This window comes from Phoenix dactylifera, chromosome 7 (genome assembly GCF_051530095.1).
Source record: "Phoenix dactylifera cultivar Ajwa chromosome 7, Ajwa_hap1_PhDact_Kaust_v1.1, whole genome shotgun sequence".
Taxonomy (NCBI): Eukaryota; Viridiplantae; Streptophyta; class Magnoliopsida; order Arecales; family Arecaceae; genus Phoenix; species Phoenix dactylifera.
This window is the reverse complement of record NC_143196.1, coordinates 8,245,305-8,273,191: the sequence shown is the minus strand read 5'-3', so window position 1 is coordinate 8,273,191 and position 27,887 is coordinate 8,245,305. Positions and strand designations below refer to the sequence as shown.

Genomic DNA, 27,887 nt, shown 5'->3' with positions numbered 1-27,887 from the left:
CGGCCGCTCATCGGAAGAGGGGAAGAGAGAGACGGACTTACGTTTCGGATGGACATCGCTCCCCCTTTCTCGGCCTCGCCAAGGAGGAAAGGCCGCCGCTCTAACCCGGTGCCTCTCCTCCTCAAGCCCTAGCCCGCCTCTCTTCTCTCTCGTCGGCTCCTTCTACTTCCGGCGCCGCCCGCGCGTAACTCTAACCCTAGCCCGAGCGCCCTAACCCTAGCACCGTGTTGCGGGGTTGCCTTGCGATCTGGAGGCCCGGCTCTTCTCCCCGAAGCCTCCCACAGGCGAGGAAGGGGAAGATGAAGGGGCTATTCAAGTCGAAGCCGCGGACGCCGGCTGATGTCGTGCGGCAGACGCGGGACCTCCTTATCTACGTCGACATCAATTGGAACACCCGGGAGGCCAAGCGGGAGGACAAGGTGCCGATCTCCTATCCTGTTTCTCCCTCTTCTAACATCTGATCCGATTTGGCTTCCTCTGAGTTTTGGGTTTGAAACATGTTTATAGGCTCTATTTGATGATTTTAGCTGAAATTCTTGATTTTTCTGCTGACATTGGGTTTAATTTGTCCATTTTCGCCGGAGTTGCAACTTGAGGCTGCTCTGATGTGGGTTTTTTGTTCGTTATAATTTTACTGCATTCCTTTGGTAAATGAGAGAACTTATGGTATTATGATCACGAAGTTTTTATCTGTGATCAGGATTCCTATATTATAATGTGCATGAATGAAGTAAGTGTTAAGTAATAATTTTTGCTTTTGTCTTGTAATAAAGCTGCTTATTTCCATTTGTCCCTTTTCTTGTTTCATTTCTGATGAAGAAAAATAAGATTGCAAGCTTTCACTAACTGGTTGCTGGTTCTGTTAATAAAATAGCAAAATTCAAATATGATCGGGATTTTTCTTTGGTAAGATAATATGATTTAGGCTTGCCAAAGATATGAGAAATTTAAAAAATCTGTTATTTCTGCTGTCAACTAGTTTAGTTATTACATTGTTTGCAATAAGATTAGAATGTAGTATTTTGTGCTGGTGGAGAGTGGAGGCTCGTACTAAAGGAGGTTTTTGCTTGTGGAGGTTGTTGTGCAGTGAAGCAACGGAGCCTTTGTCTTATGATGCATCGATAGAGTTGACGAACCACTAAACTAAATAAGATTTTGTTAGTTTCTTTTCTATAGGTGGTTCCATGTGCTCATTTTTCTTTCTTTTTTTTATTTCCCTTTTTGTTTCCTGAGGAAAGATATGCAGTAACACTAGGATTTCATTGATTGCTAAAACTGGTGGAGGAGAATGTTATAAGAGTAGAACTTGCTCCTCTTGCATCCGAACGGCCTCCATTTGCTTCTCTGCCCCCATGAACTCTGACCCTTGCTCTAGCTCTAACCCTAGTGCCATGGTGTCGGGGGTGCTCTGCAATATGGAGGCCTGGTCCCTCCCGAAGCCCCCCGCCTGCATGGAAGAGGAAGATGAAGGGGATCCTTAAGTCTAAGCCACAGATGCCGGCTGATGTCATGTGGCAGACACAGGAACTCCTAATCTACATTGACCTTAACTGGAATCCTTGGGAGGCCAAGTGGAAGGAAAAGGTGCTGATACCCGGCCTCTTTCTTCTTCTTCCATCCTTTTTGACCTTCTTGTTATGCACATTTTCTTTTCTTCCTTTTTATTTTCTGGTTTGGATTGCTTTCATAAGTATACTTTGATGGATTCTGATTTGAAATTTACAATTTTCTGCTCACATTGGGTTTAAGTTTGTTCTCTTTTCATGCAGAAATTTGAACTTCTGCTGCTGGGGTTTGTTTTTTCTTCTTTTTTTTCAGTTTTTTGGTTGTGGTATATTTTACTTTGATTCTTTTGGTAAATGAGAGAATTATATGAATTAAAATAATTAAGTATTAGTCTACAGTCAGGATTTCTATTTTGTAATTTGCAGGAAGAGACTACTAAGTATTATTTTGTTATTTTCTTATAGTAAAGCTTCTTATTTGGTTTTTTTATCCCGCTGTTGGTATGCATACTAATTCTTTGCTTATGATGAAGGAGGATGAATAATTGTAATATTAACTCACTAGCTGGTTCTTCTGCATATAAAATGGAGAAACTCAAAGGCGATTGAGAATTGTTTTCACAAACATAAATAAATTATAGAAGTCTGTTATTTCCACAATGCGTTCTATTGTAGACTTGTTTAGTTATTATATTGTTTGCAATAAGATTGGAGTGAAGCATTTTGTGTTTGCAGAGAGTGGAGGCTGGTATTGGAGGAGTTTTTTCACTTGTGGTTAATGGAGCCTTTATCTCGTAATGCATCAGTAGAATTGATAACCCAGTAAACTAAATATAGTTCTTTTAGTTTCTTCTAGAAGAGGCTCAATGTGCTCATTTTCTCTTTTCTTCTACAGAAAGGTAGGCAGTAATTCTAGGTTTCCACTGATTATTATAATTCGTATAGGGAGAAAGATTTAAAAGTAGAAAATTCTAACATTAGGAATCACATAGGAAATCCAGGCATGGCCTCCGTAAAAGCAGAAAATTATAGAGTGAACACTGAGAGTTTTGAGAAGGGGAACCGAAACTTCTAGGCAGGAAGCTCTGGAGTAATATATCTTTTGCTTGAATTTCTCAAGTTATTTCAAGGTACATTGTTCATCAGACATCAGGTCACCCTCCTTTAGACTAAAGAAATTTCTTTTTCTTTTTCCTTTGTTCCATTAGTTCCAGCAAAATGCAAGAGCTTTGGTACCAGCATTTTCATTTACTTGCTTGTTCATAGTTACAGTCTAGAGTTATATTCATAAATGTGTACTCTCAGAACCATCATTGGCATATATTTTGCTGTCATATGTCCTAGCTACCGCCTACTGCATTAGGTTCATTGATGGATCGAACAAATGGCAGCATTATGTATTTCATATGTGGATGTGATATATTGCTTTTCCAGGAAGATAAATTTCGGCTCAATGGTGGCTGTGGACACAATTTTCATTGCCCTTCCAATAAATAGGTGTCATCTTAATGAGTTTTAATTTTAATATACGTGGAAGCAGGTGTGAATCTACTTCCAATATGTTGCACTATTCATGATGGGTATGGTATCTCTCTCTCTCTCTGGCTTGCTCACTCTTTCAGTGTGCGTCAGTGGATGCATATATTGGGGTTCAAGTTGCTGAATGATTTCTGTGGATGGAGTGTAACTTATATTTTCTAATAAGCAGAAGTTATGCCATGTATCTTGGACTGGAAGAATAATGCAAGAAATATTCCATTGAAAGCATAAGTCATAATTTTATATAAAATGCATGCACATGGGCAGACATAGGGGTGTACCAGCAGGGGCCACATCTCCTTCAAGGTTTCAAAATTCTCTATGAGAGATTGTTTAGCCATGCTTGACAATATCAGTGTTTGCAATTTAAACTGCCCCCACCCCTCTGGCAACCCAAAACTGCATTCATCATCAAAAACCCTCCGTTGATTCTTGTAATCTCTCTATAGAAGGAAAATACATAATAAGCCCCCAATATCTCCTCAACAAGAAATGTTAGCAGATGCAGTGGGGGCATTGAGGTGATTGGCCCCATTAATCACTAAGAGAAATGCTATGTGGCTCCTAATATGTGCGCACAAAAGTTCTGTGCACAAAAGTTCTGTCTGCCATGTGGCGGGAGGGGATATGTGGAGCCCTAGAATTGTTTCCCTTGGGCTTTAATTGAGTGCTGAGTTGCCATGCCATCTTTTTGTGGGCCAGAGAACTTTTCTCTGCACAAAACAGGCACCAAAGCATTACTTCGTTGCTAATAACGTGTTTTATCCTTGTTGATTATTTAACTACAGTTAAACATAGTAATTTAATCATCAATTATCTTTTTAAATTTTGTTCCTTATAATTCCTAAAATCTCTCCATCTCAATCACCAACCTTCACCAGTATTGCATTCATTACTCTTTTGTCACAATATTAGCGGTCAAGATTTAATTTAGTGAAGTATAGATGACTGGGAATATAAGAGAAAGGGCCCCATCCATCTGGAAATAAAGTCATACCAAATAAGTCCCCAATCAACCAAAATGGACCTTAGACTTGAACCCAAGGCGTGCAAAATCATGACACATCATCTTCCAAGTCCATCCAGAAACATTGATTCTTCTCCTGGCACTAAGAATATATTTTTAATGCTTCTTGGTGTCCATAAAAATTTGTGGATTCATCCCTGTAATTTTCCTTTAAATTCTATCTGCCTTTTCTTATATGCTACTATTCTGTCTCAATTACATAGAAAGCATAAAAAAATGGAAGTAAGATGGATTATGTGGAAGTCCTGTATTCTTCCTTATCTTATTGATTAACATTTATTTATTTGTCGTTAATTTTGTTTTCAATTCTACCATTGCAGATGCAAGAGCTAAGCAAGAATATCCGGGAATTGAAATCTATTCTGTATGGCAACAGTGAAGCAGAACCAGTTTCTGAAGCTTGTGTGCAACTGACTCAAGAGTTTTTTCAAGGAAACACATTACGCCTGCTAATTGTTTGTCTCCCGAAATTGAACCTAGAGGTAAATATACAGATATACTATTGATATTGTCACAAATTGAACGCAACAAGCTTATCTAGGTTTATGTATCTTGAACTTGGCTTATTATATAATCTTGGCTAATCCCAGTGATATGCATTCATCTGGTCAACTGTATCCAAGCTTATGTCCTATCCTATTCTGATTGATATATATTCAGCTGTCAACTTGTTGCTGAAATCTGGTTCCTTATAATCTTTGCAGGCTCGGAAAGATGCTACGCAAGTTGTTGCAAATTTGCAAAGGCAGCAAGTTCATTCACGGTTGATTTCTTCTGATTATTTGGAAGCAAACAAAGATCTTTTGGATCTTTTAGTGTCTGGGTAAGATCTAGATTTTTAAGCTCTATAGGTAAAAACGATTCAGTAGTCCGGAACAAGCTTTTCCATTTTTTTTGATAAAACTCTTGCCATTTTTACTTCTGAAGGAAAAATGCCATTACTATTGTTATTTGTTTGGCATCTAAATCTTATGCTTGAATATTGGTTATTAATTCTCGGAAGGTTTTTTCTGCTGCTGAAGTTGTTTTGGTTCCTTAAACTTGAAGAAAGTTATCTTTTTGGTGATGATGATGATTTTGGATTTATGAAAAGCTTCAGTTAATAAATTTTGTTGGTCATGTCTTTTATTATGAACCTGGGTTGTGCACTATGTGGCATCATGATAAAATGATGCGTGCAAGACAACATTAAGATTCAACCTCTTCCAAAAGGTTAATTTTAAGCGAACACAAACTATAATAGTCTGATATTTGAGGTCTCTAAGATATCTCATCTCGATATAGGGCATTTAGATGAATGGTGATTAGGAAAAGGAGGCCCTTTTAAAACCTATTACCAATGTATTAGCTGCCTGGATATTTGAAGTCATATGAATTAGTAGTCTAAGATATAGTGGTTGAAATTTCCTAGAAATATAGAGTGACAAATTGGAGACCTAGGGTCTGTTAGGTTATATTAATATGTACTATATGAATTTTATGAAAAAGATTTAGTCATATGAGTGGAAGCATTCACAAAATCAGGGAAACGGGCATAGCGATAGCAATTTTTATAGCAGCATACTTTAATTTTCAAATTTCTATTTGCTATGGACAGCTATATGTCAACTTATTTCCATGTTATTTTTCTATATGGGAGATGCAATGTCTAGGCTTCGCAGGATTTTCTGCCCTTGAACTATGACTATTGATGGGATTTTTATGTGGGGTACAAACTAATGGATTTATTATACAGTTATGAGAACATGGACATTGCTTTACACTATGGTGCTATGTTGAGGGAGTGTATTCGTCATCAAAGCATAGCAAGGTAAACTATTGTGAATGTTATTGATCTATTAGTTTTTCTTCTTTTTTAAAAGCTAAAAGCTTTATGCCTAACAAGTGTGTGCTGGAAGTTTATTGGTCTATTGAGATGATATTTTATAAAGAATGGAAAATGACAGCATATATATATATATTGTTTTTCAATGTCATGCGTGGCAGCTATTCTCTTGCCGTTATTGTATGTTCTGTATATTCATCTCTGGTTGATCGGCATGTGTTTTTCTTATGTCTTCGGTTATCATGGAAATGAAACATTGAGAGAGTTGGTGGCATGGGATTGAGTAGAAATAGGTGTTGCATTGCATTTATGTAATAGCTTTTCTGTATGTGTTTGTTGTTTTGCAATAATTGTTATTATCACTTGCTGATATCTTTTTATTGGTTTGATCATTCTTACTAATATTTTTTAAGGATGGTAATTGATAAGTTTATTTTTTAGAATTACTGGGATGAAATTGGTGAAGATGAAAATAACTTATTTTTATGCCTATAATATAGTATGATCCCTCAGTAATTCTAGTTCTATCATGAGCATCCAAGTTTTAACATATACAACAAGATTTTTAGAGACTAAGATTCAGATGTCAATCAATTTTACAAGTCATATGTTGACATCTTTGCATAGTGTTGTGCCTTTAATACATATAGCATGAATTAGGGAAAATGTTGCAAACCAATTGAGTAAAAGTTAAAGCTTTAGGATTTTTAAGATTTCCAACATTTCGTCATCCTATATAATAAGCATTAATCTCTTCCATGTCACAAGGCTTATATTTGCGGAAATAAAAGGGTTCAAATCCTAACTTTAGAGGATATATCTAATCACATATTATTATGTGATATGCAACGAGACATGACAAGGAGCGTTGGCTCCAAGGTATGCCGTCTTAGTACCAGGCCTTGTACGAATGCCACCCTATTATTGCGTCGGTACACTTGGTACATGGGTCGATTAGACGTATCGAGTGTCGGTATGCCTTCCATACGGCGTACTGGTACTGAACTGGTATGGTACGGTACACTCCGTGTCGTCAGATATGGTACGGTACACTTCGTGCCGTCAGGTATGGTACGGTACGGCATACCTTGTGTAGCTCCTTGCACAGTAATGTTCAAAAGTGATTCAGATTATGCCAATTTTAGGTATCTACTATAAGATGTGATGCAGTGTGCTATGACACAAAATATCAATATACTAAAGTAGGTAGATATATAAAAATAGTCATGGATGTACACTAGGAAACCAACTCTTAATCTAATTTAATGTGTTTGGATTAATGAAATGGTGAATTCATAACTTTGTGGCTTGCCAAAACAAAATTAGCATCTAGTCTTGTTCAGAATCATGTTGGCCCTCGTATGCATATTTCATGTGTATTTTGCATTAAATTTGTTACTTTGAAAACTAATTACAAGTTAAACGAGATTAACACATTTTTTTTCATTGCTGGAAAAAAGTTTGTGGGGTAAACCAATTCACACATCCATTTAGAAGCACAGGAAGTTATCAGTCTGGATGTGCTGGATTAGTTAGTCTTCTGACTTGTATGGATCATCAGATGTTGATGGGCTGCAATATGCAGAGCAGTTGTAAAGATTATGTGCTCAACATGCTGTCCACTGATCTGGAATCCTGAGAGTTGGAAATTCATTATGTATGACCTTCCTCATCTCTCCTAAAATGGGGTTTGTGCTAGGAAGGAGATGCTACTTCTTAAAAATTTGGTGTCTTCACTTCCTGTTAGGTGTTTAGCAGCTTTATCATTTCTCTTTTCCATGTCGATCACCAAAATCATGAACTATGTAGTTGGTAGACACTTAAGTGTGCATCTGTTGTTGCAAGAAGATGATTTGTTCTCCCTGGATCATTCCATCCAATAATCTTATATCTTCATAGATAGATCTATATTCCTTTGTTCTCTTGCCTTTGCTAGGCCTATATTCATCTCAAAGCAACCGATGCGCCCATTATTAACATGAACTTCTGTCTAAACATTTTTGCCCTTTCTTAATATAGGCTTCTAACTAAGATTTGCCGAATTGGTATAGGATGGGGTACTGGCCGGCGATCGGTTCTGAGATGTACCGACACAAGGAGAGTTGGAGAGGGAGGGGGAGAGGGAGGAGAGAGAGAGGAGAAAAGAGAGAAAGGGAGGAAGAGGGAGAGAGAGGAATGGAGGGAGAGAGAGGCCGAAAGAGAGAGAAGGCTCGAAAGCCCTCATCGATAGGGGGTCGCCCCTGTTTCATTTCGAAACAAAGGATGTTCTATTTTTTTTGTAAATTTTGAATTGAAATCGGCAAATGATTTACAGACTTTCTGCTAAGTAAAATCGGTAAACCATTTGCTGATTTCAATTTGAAATTTACAAAAGAAAATTATTTTGAATCGATGGGATGAACCATGTTGGTGACTGATTGGTCCTGTTTAGTGCATCCCAAACTAGTTTCAGTAGACCTTGTTTCTAACACAACTGGTAGATGACTTCGGAAATTTGGTCTACATTAAACTTTTTGGGTAACTTAAATTAAAATTTGTTTAATATTTAGAAACATTTATATTAGGGTAAAATTCACATTATGAATTTGGCTCAATTAAGATAATGCAAAAAATACTATAAACATTTCAGACATGTTCATCGTCATGCTAATTCATTTCATATTTACATAAATATTGGAATATTAATTGTTTAGGTAGTATTTGTTATGGCTTTCAGATTTCGATTTTTGGATTTTTTAAAAATTGAATCCAATTTCTCTTTTTTTTTTCTTTCAAAAATCAAAAACGTGAAACTTGTTTGGTGGTGAATAATGTGATGGTGATGGAGATGGTGGTTCGATGGTAGGTAGTGGCAGCAGCGGGTAGTGGTTGGTGATGGCCAGAGCAGTGAGTTGGTGCCCGAGGGGGGGGGGATACGACTGGCAGCAATGTTGACAACTGGCTATGAGAGGCAGTCGGTGGCGATCGACAACGACATTGATGGCTGGTGGTGGCCAGCATGGGCGGCAAGTGGTGGCCCATGATGATCGACGGTGGGATGAGGTGGCAGCTGATTGTGGTGGTGGTAGGTAGTGGTAGGTGGTTCCTAGTTCTCAAAAAGGTCAAAACCACATTTTCTGGTGTCCACAATTTCCAGAAACTGGTCACCGGTTTTGAAAAATTGAAACTAAAAACTTGGTTACCAAACACCTGTTCTGCCTTTGTTTTTGTGTCTATGAAAATATTGAAAACTAGAGATTGGTAGCCATGCCATATAAGGCCATATTTGTTCACTTAGAAATGTGTATCATTCCTCTTATTCCCCTTCTCTCCACCGGTAACCTTCAGAAAAATGATAAAATGATTGCGTTCAATCTATTTTTCTTTTGATGGATTCTGTTTCAAGCGGATTTTGATTGAAATGATGCAGCTTGTTATTTTGGTTTTTTGTTAGTATATGGGGTTTCACTACTTTTATCAATGACATCAAGTTAGTAAAATGAGTACATTATTGAAGGTTTAAGAGTCATGGCAATAAAAGTGAATAGCAATGAACATATCGAGACCATTTTCCTTCTGCATATGGACTATGGAGAGGTTTCAGATCTTTATGCAACTAAAAAGAGAAGAATGAGAAAGGGAGGAGAGGACTCAAGAAAGTTTACTTTGACATGTAGTCCATGGTTGTAAAGAAAGGTGAAGGATTTACAAGAAGATATGTACAGAAATTGGTGAAAGGTTTGTTTTATATCATGTTTTTCTTCCATTTGTTATTTTAATTATTTTCTTTTTCTTTTGAAGTTAGCTCCAGAAAGGGGTTATAACTACTAACTAGATGCAGTCTTCTTTTTCTTTCTTTCTTTTTTTTTTCCTTTTTTAAACCTGTACGGTTTGTTGCTTGGCCATTATATATGAAAGTATGTGTTAATTTATCCATGACTTGAAGTAATATCATATCTAGAGTATGAGCAGTGATGTCTCTAGGCCATCATTTGCATGTTGATGTCTGCCACTATTCTCCAAGGATCTGTTTCACATGTATTAGTTCAATCTGTTTCATAGAGCGGTATCATTTCCTATTCAAGCATATTCTTTACATTAATTGACGATTATAACATTAATTGAAGATTATAAACTTATAATGAATTGCTTTCTCAAATGCCTAAGTTGTTCATTTGCAGGTATGTTTTAGAGTCTGAGCATATGAAGAAGTTCTTTAATTATATACAGCTTCCAAACTTTGACATAGCATCGGATGCCTCTGCAACTTTTAAGGTCAAGTTATTGCTTTGGTTCACTTTGTTCCTCTGCTTCAGAATTTATTATCACTAGTTAATTTTTTGGGCTTCTTTTGTGTATTAGATTTTTCCTGCCTGTTTTTGCTAGCAAAAATGCATTTGATATTAGTAATATCACACATTCACATACTCTTAATAACTACATGTGCTAATACTGGATGAGCCCCCATTGAAAATTTAAGATAGTTTCTGGATACAATCCACATGACCATCACAGAATATGCTGGGTTAGGGTGGAAGTGGCTCGCTGTTCAGCCTATGTTAGCAGGGATATTAGGGGAGTGGGGTAAACATGTGGTCCACATGCAAGAGAAAAAGGTGAAGAAGATGGATATGACTTCTAATGGGTAGATAGCATGATACAGGGAGTTATGGACTGCTACATCAATCACATTTTGGAGAGTAGGGTTTGGATCGTGTTTAACTGAAAGTAAGACAAGGCATAGGTGGAGTAGTGGTCTTACATAGTGGAAGAGGATGAAGGGCTGTAAATTTACATGAGATAAATTTTTAATCCTTTTAAGCATCACTTCATATACTTGATTATAGGGAGTCAGCAATATATACAAGGTACACCATATCGTACTGAACTGGATGGTACGGAACGTACCATACCGTACTGGTTCGATACCGGTGCGTGGTACGAGAGGCATATTGAAACTCGGTATGCTGAACCGTCCTCCGTACTAGACGTACCGACATAGTAACAGGGTGGCACCGCTATAGGGTCCAGTACTGAGATAGCGTACCTTAATACAAAAGATTAATTGCTATGCTTAAATAGTTTAGAGCGAAAAAGAAGTTTCCTAGTTCATGTGACATTTCACCATTGGCCATATTGTAATCTTATTTTAAATATTAAATAAATATATTTAAAAACTTTTGTTATGAAATGCTATTTTATTATGAAAAAAAGTATGGTTTGCTGTATCGACAGCCATCTCGCTCCAATAGCGGGTGCAGCGTACCATACCAATGAGGTACTAAGGTTCAATATGGCGCAAGGGCCAAACTAGTTTGTATGTGGTGGAATCAATCACTTCTATCTAGTTTCATATTGTATGGACCATACTGCTTGGTTTCATGTGGTACCTTGGTTGGGCATGAAAAAAGGGTCTCCCGACCTTGTCTTGATGCGGGAGCTGTATCATACTATATTGTACCGGTATAGCTTCTCGTATCTGGTACGACGACCCTTGGAAAAAACCAATCTTTTGGTTCCCTTTTTTTTTAGTTGTTTACCGATACCTATTGATTGCTACTAATTTTATTATGCTAAGATATACAACACTATTGCCAAGGCATGAAAGTCAATTCACACACTAGAAGCACTCTCTACTTCATCCATCCAACCTGTAGCAATAGGGTTTAGTGTGTTAAAATGAGTGATGGGCCATGCAATATAAGCACTCACTGTTTATATACACGTAGACACACATGCATTTCTTGATGTATCTAATATGTGTATTCAGAATAAGTTTGGACTTTGTTTCGATATAATATCCTAAAATACAATTTGTGCCTTGGAGATGAAAAATTCATTTGTCTATACTAAACCTTGTCATCTTCTCTTATCCTCTAGATTTTTTCAAAGTTCAGGGGATTGTTGGAGGATTGCTTCTTGGCAATGTGATCATAAGCTGATAAGTTGGCTTGCAACTTTAGGGATCAAGATTATGTATCAACATTGGTAGGCCTTAAAGAATAAGTTTTTCTAGGGTTAGGTAAATTTGACAGTTTAATGTCCAGATTTGTGAAGATGGGAGAACTAGGCAAGATAAATAAATACAATTTTGGAAGAGCTAATAAACCTCCCATAAGGTTTGGAAGGTGGGGATGAACACTAGGAGGGGTATTCTAAGGTTTATAGGTTTTGGGGAGTTTCTTGGTGACCAAATATTAAAATTTTGGTTTCTTGGTCTGATTTGTGCAGAAAATTTAAGCATAATCTGCAGAAAGTAGTTAAGCAAGATAAAATTTTGATTTGCACTAAATTTGTTATGGGCGAATATACCCAATTGAAGATCGAAATTTTTTTGAGATTATTTTGCACTTAAAGCAACATGCACGACAACCAAGAAGGCCCTGAAAACCAACTAACCTGCCCTCCTTAGTACGCCATGAAAAATCTAAATTCATCCCATTGTTGATGCCTAAAACCCGTATATAACAATAATCAGATCCCCATAGAATCTGAGATAGAAGGAGGAGACTTGCACTTTTCCAAACCTAATTATAAATGGCTTCAAGAATCCCCAACAAGTATATAACTAAAATAAGACCTCTACATTGTAATCTTGTTTAAATTAATTCTCTAAAATCAAATTAAGAGACTACTTCTAACAGTACTGGACCTCACCCAAAAAGGCTAGCCAGAAAATATTATTTGGATTTCTTGACTCTGTATAAGTATTCAAGATCTACCCAGTGAATAGCTGATATGGGACTAAACATACGTTCGTACGGTTTCTTATATACTTCCCTCGTCTAAGCGCTGGCGTTTTTGCTAGGTTAAGGATTCAAATCCATTCAAATTTAATCACAAGCACCATGATCGACCCGTGGTCAGTCTTAATGGGCCTGTGTTGCAGTGGTTCCTACATATAGGCCATGGGCCCAGGTTCACTTTGAGATCATTTGTAACAATATAGGATCTTGCCCAAAAAGGCTCGCTAGAATATATTATTTGAGTTCCTTTGCAGTGTATAAGTACCCAAGATCTACGTAGTGCATAGTCGATGTGGGTCTAAACACACCCACATGGATCTTCACACTACCTTAAGAAGGAAGCAGTATTGGCTTCGTCCAGGTTTCTCTATTGTCGTGCATAACTTGAGTCATCCAGTATTGCTGATGCTTCGATATGCTCCATTGTTGCTTCTTACCTTGGATATGGACTCAAATAATGATTGTACAGATTGTGTTGCTGGATTTGTGCCATTGACTATATCGGTCTCAACACCTGCTAGTTGGTCTTTTGGGTTTCATGGCAAGCTGCTTTCTTTACTTAATTTGCACTTGCTAAAAGTTTGGCGGTGCTTCTTAGATGGTTGCTGACCATGTTGATCCATCATTCACAAGAAAACCTGGTTCAGGTTAGTGTAAAACCCGAAAATTTCAATCAACTGTTTGAATAGCTGACTATAGCGCCCCAACTTTTGAAAGTGTCTGAGTGAACAGCCATGCCTTGCATGGTTCAATATAGGAAATAGGAGATTTATAAGTTAAAATGAAACAAAATCCTCCTTATCCAACTTGATCTCCTCATTGGTTGCCCTATCATTCTTTTGTCTTGCTCCCCCTTTCTCCCACCTTTCCTGCATGTGATTCCAGGGTTTCCTTGCACCCTACTGAATCTCATTTTCACTTCTCTAGTTTTCAGTTTTCCAGTTTAGGTTTTTAAGGTCTCTATCTACTTTTCAGTCCCCTAGTTTAGGTTTCTAAGTTCTTCCAATACTCAAATGTAGGGTTAATCCTAATGGGATTATTAATGGGATTGTTGTTGTTTTTGTTGTTTTTATTTCTATCTTCTGTGTCAAGACTTGATCTCCTGACAGGGTTTCTGACTTTGTTTGGGTCCTTTTGGTCTAGCAAGGGCTTCCTTTCTTCTTATATCATTTTTTCTCTGATATGCTCTCTTGGTTCTCTACTGCCCGAGAGAACCATTGCTGATGATTGAAAGCCCCTGAAGCTTGAGGCCTGTCCTATTGACAATGAAGTTTGGGCTGGCCATCGGTGATCTTCCTTAGCGGTGAAGGTGGAGCATGGAACCTTGGTTAGATCAGGGTAGAGGAGAAATTTTGGCATAGGATGGAGTGGAGGAGATTTTAGGTTAGGATGGGCTGGCAACCAGTTGAACTGCAGACAACCTGTCGTTGAATTGTTGACATGTGACCTGGACACAAAACATGTTAGTGTCCATGCCAGATTTCAAAAAATGTGCTTAACCATTTTGTTCAATGTGGGCTACCTATTTTCCACCACCTTTCCTGCATGTGATTCCAGGGTGTCCTTGCACCCTACTGAATCTCATTTTCACTTTTCTAGTTTTTACTTTCCTAGTTTAGGTTTTTAAGGTCTCTATCTACTTTTCAGTTCCTCAGTTTAGGTTCTTAAGTTCTTCCAACAGTCAAATGTAGGGTTAATCCTAATAGGATTATTAATGTGATTGTTGTTGTTGTCAAGATTTGATCTCCTAGCAGGGTTTTTGACTCTGTTTGGGTCCTTTTGGGCTAGCTGGGGCTTTCTTTCGTCTTATATCATTCTTTTTCTGATATGCTCTCTTGGTTCTCTGCTGTTCGAGAGAACCATTGCTGATGATTGAAAGCCCCTGAAGCTTGAGGCCTGTCCTATTGACAACGAAGTCTGGGCTGGCCATTAGTGATCTTCCTTAGCGGTGAAGGTGGAGCATGCAACTTTGGTTAGACCGGGGTAGAGGAGAAATTTTGGCATAGGATGGAGTGGAGGAGATTTTAGGTTAGGATGGGCGGGCAACCAGTTGAATTGTGGACAACCTGTCGTGGAATTGTTGACCTGTGACCTGGACACAAAGTGCCCAGGCCAGATTTCAAAAAATGTGCTCAACCATTTTCCACCTTCTTTCTTGCATGTGTTTCCAGGGCTTTCTTGCACCTTACTGAATTTCATTTTTACTTTTCTAGTTTCCAGTTTTCTAGTTTAGGTTTTTAAGATCTCTATCTACTTTTCAGTTCCCCAGTTTAGGTTTTTAAGTTCTTCCAACACTCAAATGTAAGGTTAATCCTAATAGGATTATTAATGTGATTGTTGTTGTTATTATTATTTTTATTTCTATCTTCTGTGTCAAGATTTGATCACCTGGCAGGGTTTTTAACTCTGTTTGGGTCCTTTTGGGCTAGCTAGGGCTTCCTTTCTTCTTATATTATTCTTTCTCTGATTTGCTCTCTTGGTTCTTTGCTGTCTGAGAGAACCATTGCTGATGATTGAAAGCCCCTGAAGCTTGAGGTCTGTCTTATTGACAACGAAGTTTGGGCTGGCCATCAGTGATCTTCTTTAGCGGTGAAGGTGGAGCATGGAACCTTGGTTAGATCAGGGTAGAGGAGAAATTTTGGCATAGGATGGAGTGGAGGAGATTTTAGGTTAGGATGGGCTGGCAACCAGTTGAACTGTAGACAACTTGTCGTTGAATTGTTGACCTGTGACCTGGACACAAAATGGGTTAGTGTTCAGGCTGGATTTTTAAAAATGTGCTTAACCATTTTGTTCAAAGTGGGCTGCCTATTTTGGTGAGAGAAGGATTCATGATGTTGCTATCAGATTCACACATATACAGACATGTACATGCTTGCATATGCATACGTCATGTATGCCCTTCTGCTTCATTTTATCTTTGCATTATCTGTTCTTGAGCTTGATTTCTTTAGATAACGTTTGCATATTGCTGATGTTAATCGAGGCCTCTTATTTGACTCTGACTATCACTTTCATCAATTTTGGCTGTAATATTTGTTTTTTTATAAATGTTGGGAAGTTAATGTTTTTGGGGCTCTAACTTGTAAGGCATTAGATGGCCTTTGAGTGACCTTTTCTGCCATTCCTCGATCTAGCAATGCTCTTTCTATGCTGATGGCAGCATTTTGATTTCTAGTTAACTGGCACATGTTCATGTTTAGTGGTAATATTATTCTTCTACTGCATTGCAGGAGCTTTTGACAAGGCATAAATCAACTGTTGCTGAATTTCTTTCTAAAAATTATGACTGGGTAAGTACACTTTTTGGTAGGCCTATTGAACTTACTTTTTTGTTATTTTGTGTGTTGTGGATTCATTCATCTAGGAACTGTTTCGTTCCTGAATAAACCTGAATAAATCTGAACAAAGTCCATTTTTGTTAGCTTTATTCAGCTGTTTTCAGCCAAGTAATTTTTCAGTCCACTTGAATAAAGCCCCAATAATGATGGGTACTTGGAGATATCAGGAAATTGTAAATTACCTTTTGGATACTTATTCAGTTTTAACCAGGTTAAAACTATTTGGGGGGTAGGGGCCGAATTATGTTATCCGGATAATGATACATAATTACCTTTTTGAATAATGTTATTCAAATATTCAGGTTAGACTTAGTTAGGAACCAAACTAGGACTCGGTGGATAGCATTTAGGTTAAATGAATCAGAAAACAAAATAATTGTAGTTGTTATTTTTTTCATGATATACGCCTGTATATATATTGTTGTATACCAAACATTTGACATGGAATGTTGTAGTCCTGCTAAAGTTGAAATTTGGTATGCACTGAATTCACTGCCTTTAGTTTGAAGAGAAGGCTAACTGAAGTTTGTCTATGCGTGGGTTCTTGCACATGCAAGTGCTCTTAATTTTTCCCCCTTTTTTCTGAAATATTCATGAGCAATTATCTTCTGCATAAGGCATTGTAACCGAACAGAATGTTAATTGTATAAGTAAGCTTAAATGTGTGTGAATTAGTGTGTGTGTGTGTGTGTGTGAGAGAGAGAGAGAGAGAGAGAGAGAGAGAGAGAGAGAGAGAGAGAGAGAGAGGATGTTATTAGATATTTGATTTATATTGTTCGAAAATATGGATATTTATAAATAAATGGAATAGTCATTATTTCCAATGAAAGTTTAATGATAGCATCATTCCAGTGGATCCCATCTTTTTGTAGACTAAATGAAACTTAATGCCAAATGATAACCATCTGTAGAGATGCACATATATGCATGTACTTACATATGTATGGATGTTTGGATACATATGTATATGCATGTATGCATGCATTAAGGGCTTTGGGTTGTATCTTTCACATGAAAGAATGATTGATCTTCTGTTGCAACACCGACTGTTGGATCTTGCCCTGCATAGATCTCAAAGCACTCCAAAAACCTCCATTCATCTGCCTGCACAGACCTCAAAACGATCATTGCACGATCAAATGATGATTTGCGAGAAGGAAGATGAATCCTTTCGTGTGAAAGATACAACCTTTGTCCTGCATTAAGACATGTACATGTATGAATGTACATGCATGCATATGGTTGTACATGCTTATTGCAGGTGCATGCGCATGTGTATCATTTGTCTAAATGGCATACTCTGGACCTGTCAATTGAAGATGCTATTTATATCATATATGGGGCTTTGTAATTTATGACGAGTCATATGTATTACCTATTGAGCTTTACGTGTTGTGGACATGTTGCACCTAAATTATACACCATGTGGGAGGTATAACATAAAGCTTTGGAAATTTGTGCAGCCACTTAAAGGAAACAGATAAATCCTTTTTTCTTATTCTTCTGTGAAGTATTTGCTATTCAATTTGAAACCTAGGAATTATCAGAAATGAATATATTCTAACCATTAAGATTTGATACATTTGGCATTTGGAAGGTGTGTCTTGATTGAAAATCAAGTCCAAACACAAACCACATCATTTAACGTGCCTGTTTTCACATTTTCCTTGCTTATTTGGGATTGTTTGGCTTAGCAGTTTTAGAAAAACAGGTATGTAGAAAACTTATAATCAATGGCTTGTGCAAAGATGGTTCTTTGGTTATTTTATATAAAACCTGTTTTTCCAAAGTTAAAAAATCATAAACCTGAAAACTGATTTTTATGAAAAATAAATATCCCCCTGCTTTTCATAAGACATTGTTTACATGGAATCATGTTATATGGTTATCTATTGTAGAAAGACCTAGAAGCAACCAAACAGCCTCTAATCCTTGTAGGAAAATCCATGAGACTAAAGTTTTTCCTTTTTTAAGAATTGAATGCTTTATTTTTTGTGTCTACGTTGTAAAATATTGGCATATGCATGCGTATCTCAATAATGTATGCATATACTATCTCAACTTTCTTTCAGCAATTTTCATTCTGAAATTATTTGTATTTTGGAAATCTTCAGTGCTCAAATGTCAAAACTAGAACTTCATCATCTGGGTTTAAGAATCAGTGTCTGATTTCCTATTTGGATGATGTATCGACATTATGCTTTACTTGAAGTGATTGCAAATGATGTCTTGGGCAGGATGTGATTATGCCTTTTTAGTTTTTTTGGCTGACATAGTAGATGCATAATTTATTTCTCGAGAAAATAAGTAAAAATAGATGCATAGTCTTGATGATCAAGTAGCTAAACATTTCATATGTTTCTAGTTATTTTTTTTTACGGAATTTTACTGAAAGTTTCTGTCTAGAGGACATGTTGGCAGCTGTTTTTGATGCCAAACTGACACAAAAACTGTTAATCAATTCTAAAAATTGGCGATCTTCAAGTCAACATTAATGTTGGCTTGAATTCTTATGATGTCATGGATACTATTATTCCCTTGATGCCAACATCCATGGGCGTATTTGGCTGCTGGATACTTTAAAATATCGTTGTGGATTAGGAAAATGTTTTGGAAGGTCATCTTGTGCTGAACCATCCTCTTTGTGTGATGCGCTGCATGCGGCAGAACATATAACTTGAAGGCATCTATTCAACTGAGGAGAAGAGGTGGAGGAAGAGGTTAGCAGGTTTGAAGAGGCTAGCTACCAAGCTTGCAATTGTGAGATTTTTGGGAGAGTAGGAGTCACGTTGTAACAGATTGTTTTATCTCATATATGAGTTTGGTGAGGACTTCAACCCCAAATGCATTATCTACTGACATCCAACATATCATTCCATGTGATTCTTGTTATGTGGGATTTCTCATGAAAACATGGCCAAGCAATGAAACGCCGTTTGCTTTCTTTCAAGTACAGTTTAAGAAGAGTTTGTCAAATATTCTGTTCTAGATATTGATATTGGAGCACGAACCTTGCTAATTAGTAGAAATGCAGGTTTTTTTTTTTTTGAGCTATTCTTTATTCTCTAGATATCTTTCATCCTCCAACCACCATCTGAAGATCTGCCTTGAGTCTTTTATCTTTCCTCCATCTCTTCGTGGTCCTTGAGACATTATTATTTCTTTATACATCAGTTCACCTTTAGTTTTTTATAGCCTCCTTGGCTTGTCAAACAACCTGATTTAGATTTGCTTTTTATTCATCTTCTGTTGCTTTTTGTAAGCCCATAGTTTCTTCCTTTCTCTTTAATTGGAAAGTTGTCCTGGGGTCTTGGCATCTAGTTTGGCCTGGTATGCCCATTTAGCTCTTCATGAATGCATTTAGGCATTTATTGGAGCTGTAATTGCTTTTATTATTTCTTTGATTCTTACATAGCCTCTATATCCTTTAAATTGCTGGTTTGGTGTTTTAGTCTCATCCATATTAAGTTATGATATATAGTTCATGGTTTTGTGTTTAGGACACATGGAACATACTTCTTTAGTAATTTGTGAAAACCATTATGGATCTTATATTATAAGCATGTAATGGTCTATCTTGGCTCGTACATGATGAATCTTCCCTTTCATAGTTTGGCTACAACTTTGTTTCTGTGTAAGGCCATTTTGTTCGCTCCAAAATTTTGCTTGTATTGCTTGCACCTCTGCGCCCAACATCTAGACACTTGATTTGGTTTCAGCCAGGCCCGGCTAAGTCTTAGTCTAGGTAGTTTTAGAGTTTTTGGCCAAAACGATCAGGAAAAACCTGAAATTTAAAGAAGATAAATCAAATTAGGAAAATTTTTGACAATTTATGAGTATTATGTTGTTTGTAACATTTGGATTTGTGGTTTTGATTTTTCCTCTAAGCTGCAAGCATGAAATGATTATTACAAAATCTTTTGTAAACAAATTAAGATGTTAAGAAAAAATTATCTAATGTTCAGTTCTTTGATAAAAATTAATTTCTAAATGTCTGGTGGTTAAATATTGTTAAGTGTAAGTTTGCATATAAATTAAAAACTTGATATGATAATTGCCATCATATAAAATACTAAATACCAACATATAACTTATTATCTATTAGTTCATTGATCAGATTACAATTAAATATACTTCATCTAAATGCCTATAGGATTTAAGCTAAGATTGAACAAATCTAGCTTAAATCTTGCAAATCCACTATTAAGGGGCATAATCTACTACATGCATGCATTTTCTCCTCATTTCCATTTCATAATCTCTCAAAAATCACAAAATGATCTAAGGATCGCCTAACTGGTACCTGTAGGCGTACTGGTCGGCCACCGGACCGGTTCAGTACCGGTAGGTGTATCTGTTGGCCACTAGACCGGTTCAATATCGGTTCGGACCGGTTGGGATCGGTACTGAACTGGTTACCTTGACACAGCGTGTGCAATGCACTGTGGTACCGGAGTCAGTGCGAACCGGTTCGCATCAGTTCCTAGCCATACCAGATGGAACCGTCCGGTTGCGTCTGGTACACATCTGGTACCAGTTGGTTCTGTATGGGGCCGAAACCATTTTTTAACGCCGAACCGGACTGGTCCGAGATCTGACTGGTTCAGTACGGGCTGAACCGGCCGGTATGGGCCGGTTTAGCATTCCTTGAAATTATCCATTTAGTAAAAGCCACCTTTCTCGTAAATTATGAGAGCCACACTTTTATTTCTTTCAATTTTTTAGAACATTGCAAAAACTGCATGTTTGATCTTTAAGGAAATGCTTCTAACAGTTAATTTATTATTGGATGTTTGAGTGATCAGAAATTCAAACTATATAGCCAAATATACTTAGAGAGATGAAGACATGCCCTAAAAATGAAAGTACATACTAAAGTAATCAATACATGGAGTTTCTGCTATCAAAAGGAAAAATAAATATACTTTTCATGGTACGTGTTGATCTGAAAGTGGCTGAACGTGAGTAAGATACAATAATTTGCTTCAGGTGGAACTTATGGAAACTGATTCAAATCAAGATTCTGAGGTCAGTTTAGGCTTGGTGTTCAACATACCAATCTGTTTCTGCCTGTATTACATACTGCCATGTTCAACTTGAAGAATCCATGTCAGATAAGTTTCAATGAGTCAATTATGTTTCAGACACTTAAGTGCTCTAAAATTTTATATTGCAGGTCTTACAGATTGAGTTGGAAGCTTCTAACAATTAGTTTGACCCTTCATAATGACATTAGAAGGGAGGTTTTCTTGTTTATGCATTCTGAAGCTTAAGTTAAGACTGTAGGTATTAAAAAAACTTTGTGTAATGTCATATTATTGTATCCCTCAGCTAATTTATGAGTTTGAATGAGTAGCGTGCTTATTAAAACACCTAAATGTATAACATTTGTTTCAACATCTCCGAGTATACGTAATTTAGTTAAAACTGTTCTTCCCTATGCATCAAGGAGGAAAGAGGTGAGGAAAGGGCCAACAGATGTGAAATATGATTAGGATTAGAGCTGGCTGTGCATTACCATTCTATATGTTAAAGGAATGAGCTTCATTTCAGCCATTAGATCAAAATCAAGTGGCTGAGGTGATTTTGCCTATACAAAGTTTTCTTCTTCTCATATATATGTACTCCCATCCTTAATAAATTTGTCTGTTTTTAGTTTATTTCTTTTTTGTCTATTACTTTTTCATTAGAGGGAAGAAGGCAAGCGTACCTTCTAATATTGTGAGTAAACAAACACATTGATTACATAGTAGGTTAATACAATGGAACAAATAAATTGAAGGGATTGAATAATAATTAATAATACATGTACTCATATCTATGTTTATATATTTGCAAACATTTTTAGAGCAAGATTGACGTAAATGCAAGCAAGCTAATTCTACCTCATGTTTGGCTCATATAGATTTTGAGCTCAAAAACGTAGCTTGTGTTCAGCTCATTTATTAAAGGGATGAACTCAGTTCAAGCTGAATCTTGAGCTGAAACGAGCTGCTTGCAAACAACTTGGTCATTTGTTAGCCCTACTGACGAGGACTATGCATTCGTTTAAAAGCGTTTGTCTTGACTTTCAGAAATAGTTGAAATGACTACATTAGAAGATAATGCCAGCTTAACTTTGGTGGAAACATATGCTGTGAAAGAGGTATTAACGTTTGGGGGTTGTCAGGCAAATCAGTACAACCTACTTTCTTCCTATTCATCTACCTAATATTGATATGAGACTTATCTACTGCTAGGTCAAAGTCATGCTTTTTTCACGTATGTAGTTCATTTATGTTTTGAGAATTTCTTCATTCAGTTCTCTTTCATACTTCTTTAAATTCTCTAAGGGTTGTATTACTTAAGGTAATAAAGATAGCATAAGTGGTTATCTTAGAAAGTTTCTTGAATACGTGTTTATGGATTTATGGGACGTAAAGTTTCTTGAAGTTTCTGTTGGAACATTATGACATTTATAGTTAGTGATTATATGAATGTTTTGTCAAAGTAGTTTCACAGACACCTCTTTTTTTGCTTTTGTGTGCATTATTAAACTAATAACTGTTCACTGACTAAAACATTTCTTAATAAAGATAACAAGGGTTGGGTATGGGTTGACAATGCATACACTTTTTTCTCTTTGCATGCTGAGATATACTTAGTCAACAAATTATAGGTTATTCAGTATTTGTTGAAGAAATACTAAGTTCAACAAAAGTTCGATCTAGATATTAGATCATGTTAAAAAATACAGTAGACATTGTTTGTCAACTTTTAGAGCAATCACTAATTTTTAAGTTTCAAATCCAATCACTAAATCACTATATGGAGACTTAACAATCTGAGAGGCCTATTAAGCATGTAAATAGATATCTAAATGACTTCACATACGGCATGAGCTTTAGATGCTTGAAGGGTTCCCTTTGATAGCTTCGTGCCTTATAGCAGTTTAAGGTGCCACTGAAGTATTTTAGGATGACCATATTCATCTCCTGAAATGCTTAAGTACTTGTATGGTGTCTATATTTATTATGTTGGTAACAACTAGTGCAATTGGTAAAGTTATTGGGCTGTATTACTCATTGATCTGGGTTGAAATCTTGCCTACAACTAGGTGTTGGCGAGGGCTGAGGCTAACCTCTTCCCCTTTCTCAAAAAAAGAGAGTCTATTTTCATCTCAAGTTGACTTGTTATAATTATCTTGCTGTTCAAAATGCTATTAGTCAACTTAATCATGAGGGCATTAAAGTTATTGCCTTGTTCGATAAAATACCATGCAATTAAATTTCAACTGATTTATGAAACTGGAAACCAGTTCGCTCGTTTGAATGTATGAATCTTTGGCTATGTATGAGAAACCTGTTTGTACCAACTTAATTAGGTAGGCTTATTGTAGTCTTTTTATGGACCCTTTATCTCCCTGCATAGACTCTTTGCTTGTATGGGGAAACCTTGGTTGGATGCTCATAGAGCTTAAACTGCATGGGAAACTGATGTTTGAGGGTTGGAGATGATAAAACCACATTTACGCATTGTCCGGCACCTAGGTTTACTTCAATTTCTTGCAACATAGCCTTATTGATGCCAAATCATGTTTGCTATATGTCAAATCATAATGCATCTGCCCAAACACCTTCTTTGCATATTTGACATGTTTATAGAAGGCATAAAAGTTAACTCCTTGTCTGATAGCATGATGGAATGGAAAGGAAACAAGAAAAGAAGGCCAAGGAAAGGAAAAGCAAGCTCGGAGCCTTTAGATACCAAACTAATATAGAACACTTAGGGGATGGATTGCTTATGCATAGATGGGCTCAACACATGAGGAGAATCATGGAAATAAACATAAGAGAGAGAAATACAATAGAGACAAAGGAAGGAGTGAGAGGGAGACAAGAGAGAGAGATAAGAGGAAAGAAATCACTTTCTTTCTCGACAATGCATGAGAGAGGGATGAGAGGAAAGAAAACGCTTTCTTTCTCGGCAATGCTCGCTCATATAATGCAGCTCATGACTATCCTTTCACTATCCCAGGCACTGCATAACCACATGGCTTTAGCTTCAAGTAACTGAATGAAATAAAAATAGAAACTTGGCTGCCCAAGTAACTAGACTCTAAGATACTTAAGTACCAGGTAACCTAATATATTAAAATACACGTAACTTGCGACCCATTTAACTAGTATGCCATGTAACTTAAGGCCCAAGTAATCTAATATCATATATCTAAAACAAATACAAACTTATTTTATGATTAAATCTGAACTATCAAATAACTTTGATGCCCCAATATTTCTATTGACACTTCTAGAAGATGGTTGAGGGTATACATCATCATAATAAGAAATTAGCACATGATCTAGACCCTTGACTTACTGGTTTGACTTGTGATTATCATTGATCCATAGCGTGCATGTTTTCAACCAAATATTAAGTTAATTTCTGCTTGGATAAGATACCAAATTGATCCTAAACACTAGCAGCCAGGTGAGCATTCATGAAACTGAAAGCTTCTAGTTTTGTCAGAATTTGCACTTTGTTTTTAACTCAGACTATTTATATTTTATTTGTTTTGATCTTTTATCTGCTCTCATTGTTGTCAGATTGATAGTATTTATTTTTTCGGGACCATTTCTTGTGCTTTCAGTTTTTCAATGAATTTAACTCAAAGCTGCTGGAGTCTCCCAATTACATAACAAGAAGGCAAGCTATCAAGGTATAATTACTTTGATGTTCATGGTTTTGATTATTATAAAGACTACTGATAATGCATATCAAGAAGTATAAATAAGTATTTCCAAATCTTATCCTCAATACTTTGTACCTTTAGGAATTTCTTTTTAACACACCTCATATACAATGATCAAGAATTTACTAAGGCCTGCATTTTGTGGTTTCTGTTTTCACTAATGAAATAATAATTGATTTTTTAATAATTCTTTAAGAGGGTATTTATATGGTTTAGTTAGGATGTTTCATGGTTTTTATGTATTAGAGCATCTCAGAGCAATGTCTTTTTAAAGCCCCAGTTTTTTTTTTTCAGCTTTTGGGAGACATGTTACTGGAACGATCAAATTCTGCAGTTATGATGCACTATGTTAGCTCAAAGGACAATCTTATGATTCTAATGAATCTTCTCAGGGTATGGTTTATCTTGTCTTCCCTTGTAATTATTGATGTGCATTTTGTTATTTTACCATTAACAACAGCTGAATGCTTCTAGTTTGCAAAAAACCAAGTGTTTTCCCTCTTTTAAGATCTCTGTTGCATCTCCAACTTATATTATGGATATTTTAGAGAACTAGCATGTAGACTTCAAGAAAGTTAGGATCAAATTCTCTTGAAATGCCTTAAATATATTTTTAGAGAATTATTGTGTCAAGACCACTCTCGGTGTCTGTACAAGGGTGGAATCAAGGGAGGACCAGCGGGGTCTATGAATTTTCTTTTTCCAGATGTCTATGGGTCTTGCAGCCGCCATACCCATTCATGAATGAGAACATCCCTCATGCCTAGCTGCATTTATGAGCAAATCCATGTTTGGCAAAGGGAAGTCATCTTTCGGAAAGACGTCCAAAATAAAAAAAAGGATCTTTATAATCTCAGCTTGTCTCAGATCCTGGTAAATTCTGGCTCCTGCTTAATATTCTGTGAAATTAATTTTAATTAATGCAAATTTAAGAGTTTAGGCTCCTTCCAAATCTCAATAAATTCAAACCTCTTCCTAATAATTTGGAAATTAGTTTTGATTAATACAGATAAACAGAGTGTTAGATTCTTTCCTTGTTTAAGTATATCCAATGTCTGCCCTCTTATCATGGCCATCTCCTAAAATTCTCCTACAAGTCCCGACCTACTCTCATCTCTTTCAAACCAAATTTGTTGCTTGTCCTGCGCTCCTAAAATTCTATATCCAATTACTCCCTTCATTAATAGATACATTCAGACCTTGTTTAATTCTTGTTGTATGGAATAATGAACATATTCAAAAAGAAATATTTTGAATAGAAACAAAGTGAACTTATCAAATTTCATGAAGGGATCTTTCTCAGAAAAAAATGTGAGGGAAAGATACAAGCATGTATATGAAGAGAGTGTGTGTGACATGTTTCCACTAGTGACTCATGGATGCAAATTGGGGTGTGAGATGCATTACATGGACACCAAAGAAAAAATATTTAAGTAAAAAAATTAAAATATTGAATTAAATTGTCAATTGTTAAAAAATTGGCCCCAAAAGGTCTTTTGATCAAAACAATAGGCCTTAGCAGGCCTCCGACAAGTTGGATGAACAAGGATGTTGAGCAATCTCAACCATCTGAGCTAAAAAACCAAAGAGATTTTATTACTTCCGTTCTTAAAGTATGCTTATTCGTTAATTCATTAATCAGATTTTATTGGTATCAATGATCCAAATTTCTTGTAAATGGAGGTCCTTCATTTAAATCAAAGGCTTTATGAGTTGTAAATTTGGAATGAAATTCTCTCGTGGGAATGTTTATTTTTTCTGGTTTGAGACCTTGATTTTGCTGCCAACTACTTATATACTTGTTAGTGTAATTATATTAAGGTCTCTATTTAGGGATAGAATGGTGCAGATAATAGGAGGTTGAGATTCTTTCTATTAATCTTAGTTTTTTTTCCTTTTTTTGTTGGTTTACATTATCATCATAAACCATGATGTGATTTGAATAAGTAATGATTGGACTGTCCTGATATAGGTGATGTAGGGCTTGTCATGAAATTATACTCAATGTGGGATTTATTTGTGTATGTGCCAATTCTAAATCATTAATAAGTAATAAAGTACAGAGATATGCATTGTGCTCTGGCTTGTTTGCACATGCTTGCATGATTATTAGCATATTCTCAATTATTTGACTTGATTCTTAATCACAGGAATCAAGTAAGAATATCCAAATAGAGGCATTCCATGTATTCAAGGTGCGGTGCTAGTGTCTTTGCTTGTTTTCTAGACTAGCCATTCTTTTTTAGTTTTCTGAATCATGAATAATTCTTTGTTTCAAATTGCAGTTATTTGCTGCTAATAAAAATAAGCCCCAGGAGATAATAAGCATACTCGTCACAAACAGGAACAAGCTTCTTCGGCTTCTAGCTGACTTTAAGACAGACAAAGGTGCCATTTTGCCTTGACTAGTGTCCGCTTTGAGCACTGTTCTCAGATTATTTGTGCAATCCATGTGCTTTTTTCTCATATTTAGTGTATATTTTCATATCATCACGTGAGGGTTTTTTATGATTGTTAACCTTTCCCAAGTTAAATCTTCATGTTGTTTCTTGTTGAATCAATTCTATAGTGCAGCACTGTAGAAACTTCACTTGCTAACATTCCTGCTATTAGAAATTATTTGGATTGGAGCTTATGACATCGCATCTTCATCATATTTTGCAGAGGATGATCAGTTTGAGGCAGACAAATCTCAAGTTATCAAAGAGATAGCTGCCCTGTAAGTACCAAGAGTTCTCCTGCATGGTCATGTCCGTTATATTATTTTTTATTATGTAATTGTAAATTTAGAAGATGGAATCACCCTGTTTTGTGCTATCTGGCATGGAGTATGCACAGACCATTGTTCTGTATCTACAGAAAAAAGATAATCTTCAGAAACATCAATCAGTAAGAAGATGATGCATTCTTTATTTTTGCCTTGTAATAATATATATATATAGTTTTAATTATATACTTATCAGAATGTAATTATATAACCAAAAAGAAGAAAACTGGTGGTTATGCTAGTATTCTGTGCAAATATCGTGGGCGTGCTTTGCATGCTGTGCTAAATTATAGGTTCCTAACCTAGTTATTGCTGCATTTCATGTGCTTATTTCTTGTGAGCTGGTATCTACATAGAAGGGCCTTGTAATGTAGCTTTAGCTTGGGTCATTTGCTAATCCAACTATCTTGAATAAGTTACATTTGGT

The 27,887-nt window shown here is 36.4% G+C and overlaps 1 protein-coding gene across 2 annotated transcripts; it reads left to right on the top strand.

Moving 5' to 3' along the window:
• The first annotated feature begins 23 nt into the window (after nucleotides 1-23).
• LOC103713364 (putative MO25-like protein At5g47540) lies at nucleotides 24-27,605 on the top strand. 2 transcript variants are annotated; one of them, XM_026807062.4, is made up of 12 exons: nucleotides 24-419; nucleotides 4,392-4,553; nucleotides 4,776-4,894; nucleotides 5,807-5,881; nucleotides 10,057-10,150; nucleotides 15,855-15,914; nucleotides 20,952-20,990; nucleotides 24,592-24,660; nucleotides 24,988-25,086; nucleotides 26,844-26,888; nucleotides 26,979-27,081; nucleotides 27,358-27,605. In XM_026807062.4, the coding sequence occupies exons 1-12, from the start codon at nucleotides 300-302 to the stop codon at nucleotides 27,414-27,416; spliced, it is 1,044 nt and encodes a 347-aa protein (XP_026662863.1). In that variant the 5' UTR covers nucleotides 24-299; the 3' UTR covers nucleotides 27,417-27,605. The 2 variants fall into 2 exon arrangements, with proteins under 2 accessions (XP_026662863.1, XP_008798485.1); XM_008800263.6 differs by lacking the exon at nucleotides 20,952-20,990.
• Nucleotides 27,606-27,887: the final 282 nt, after the last annotated feature.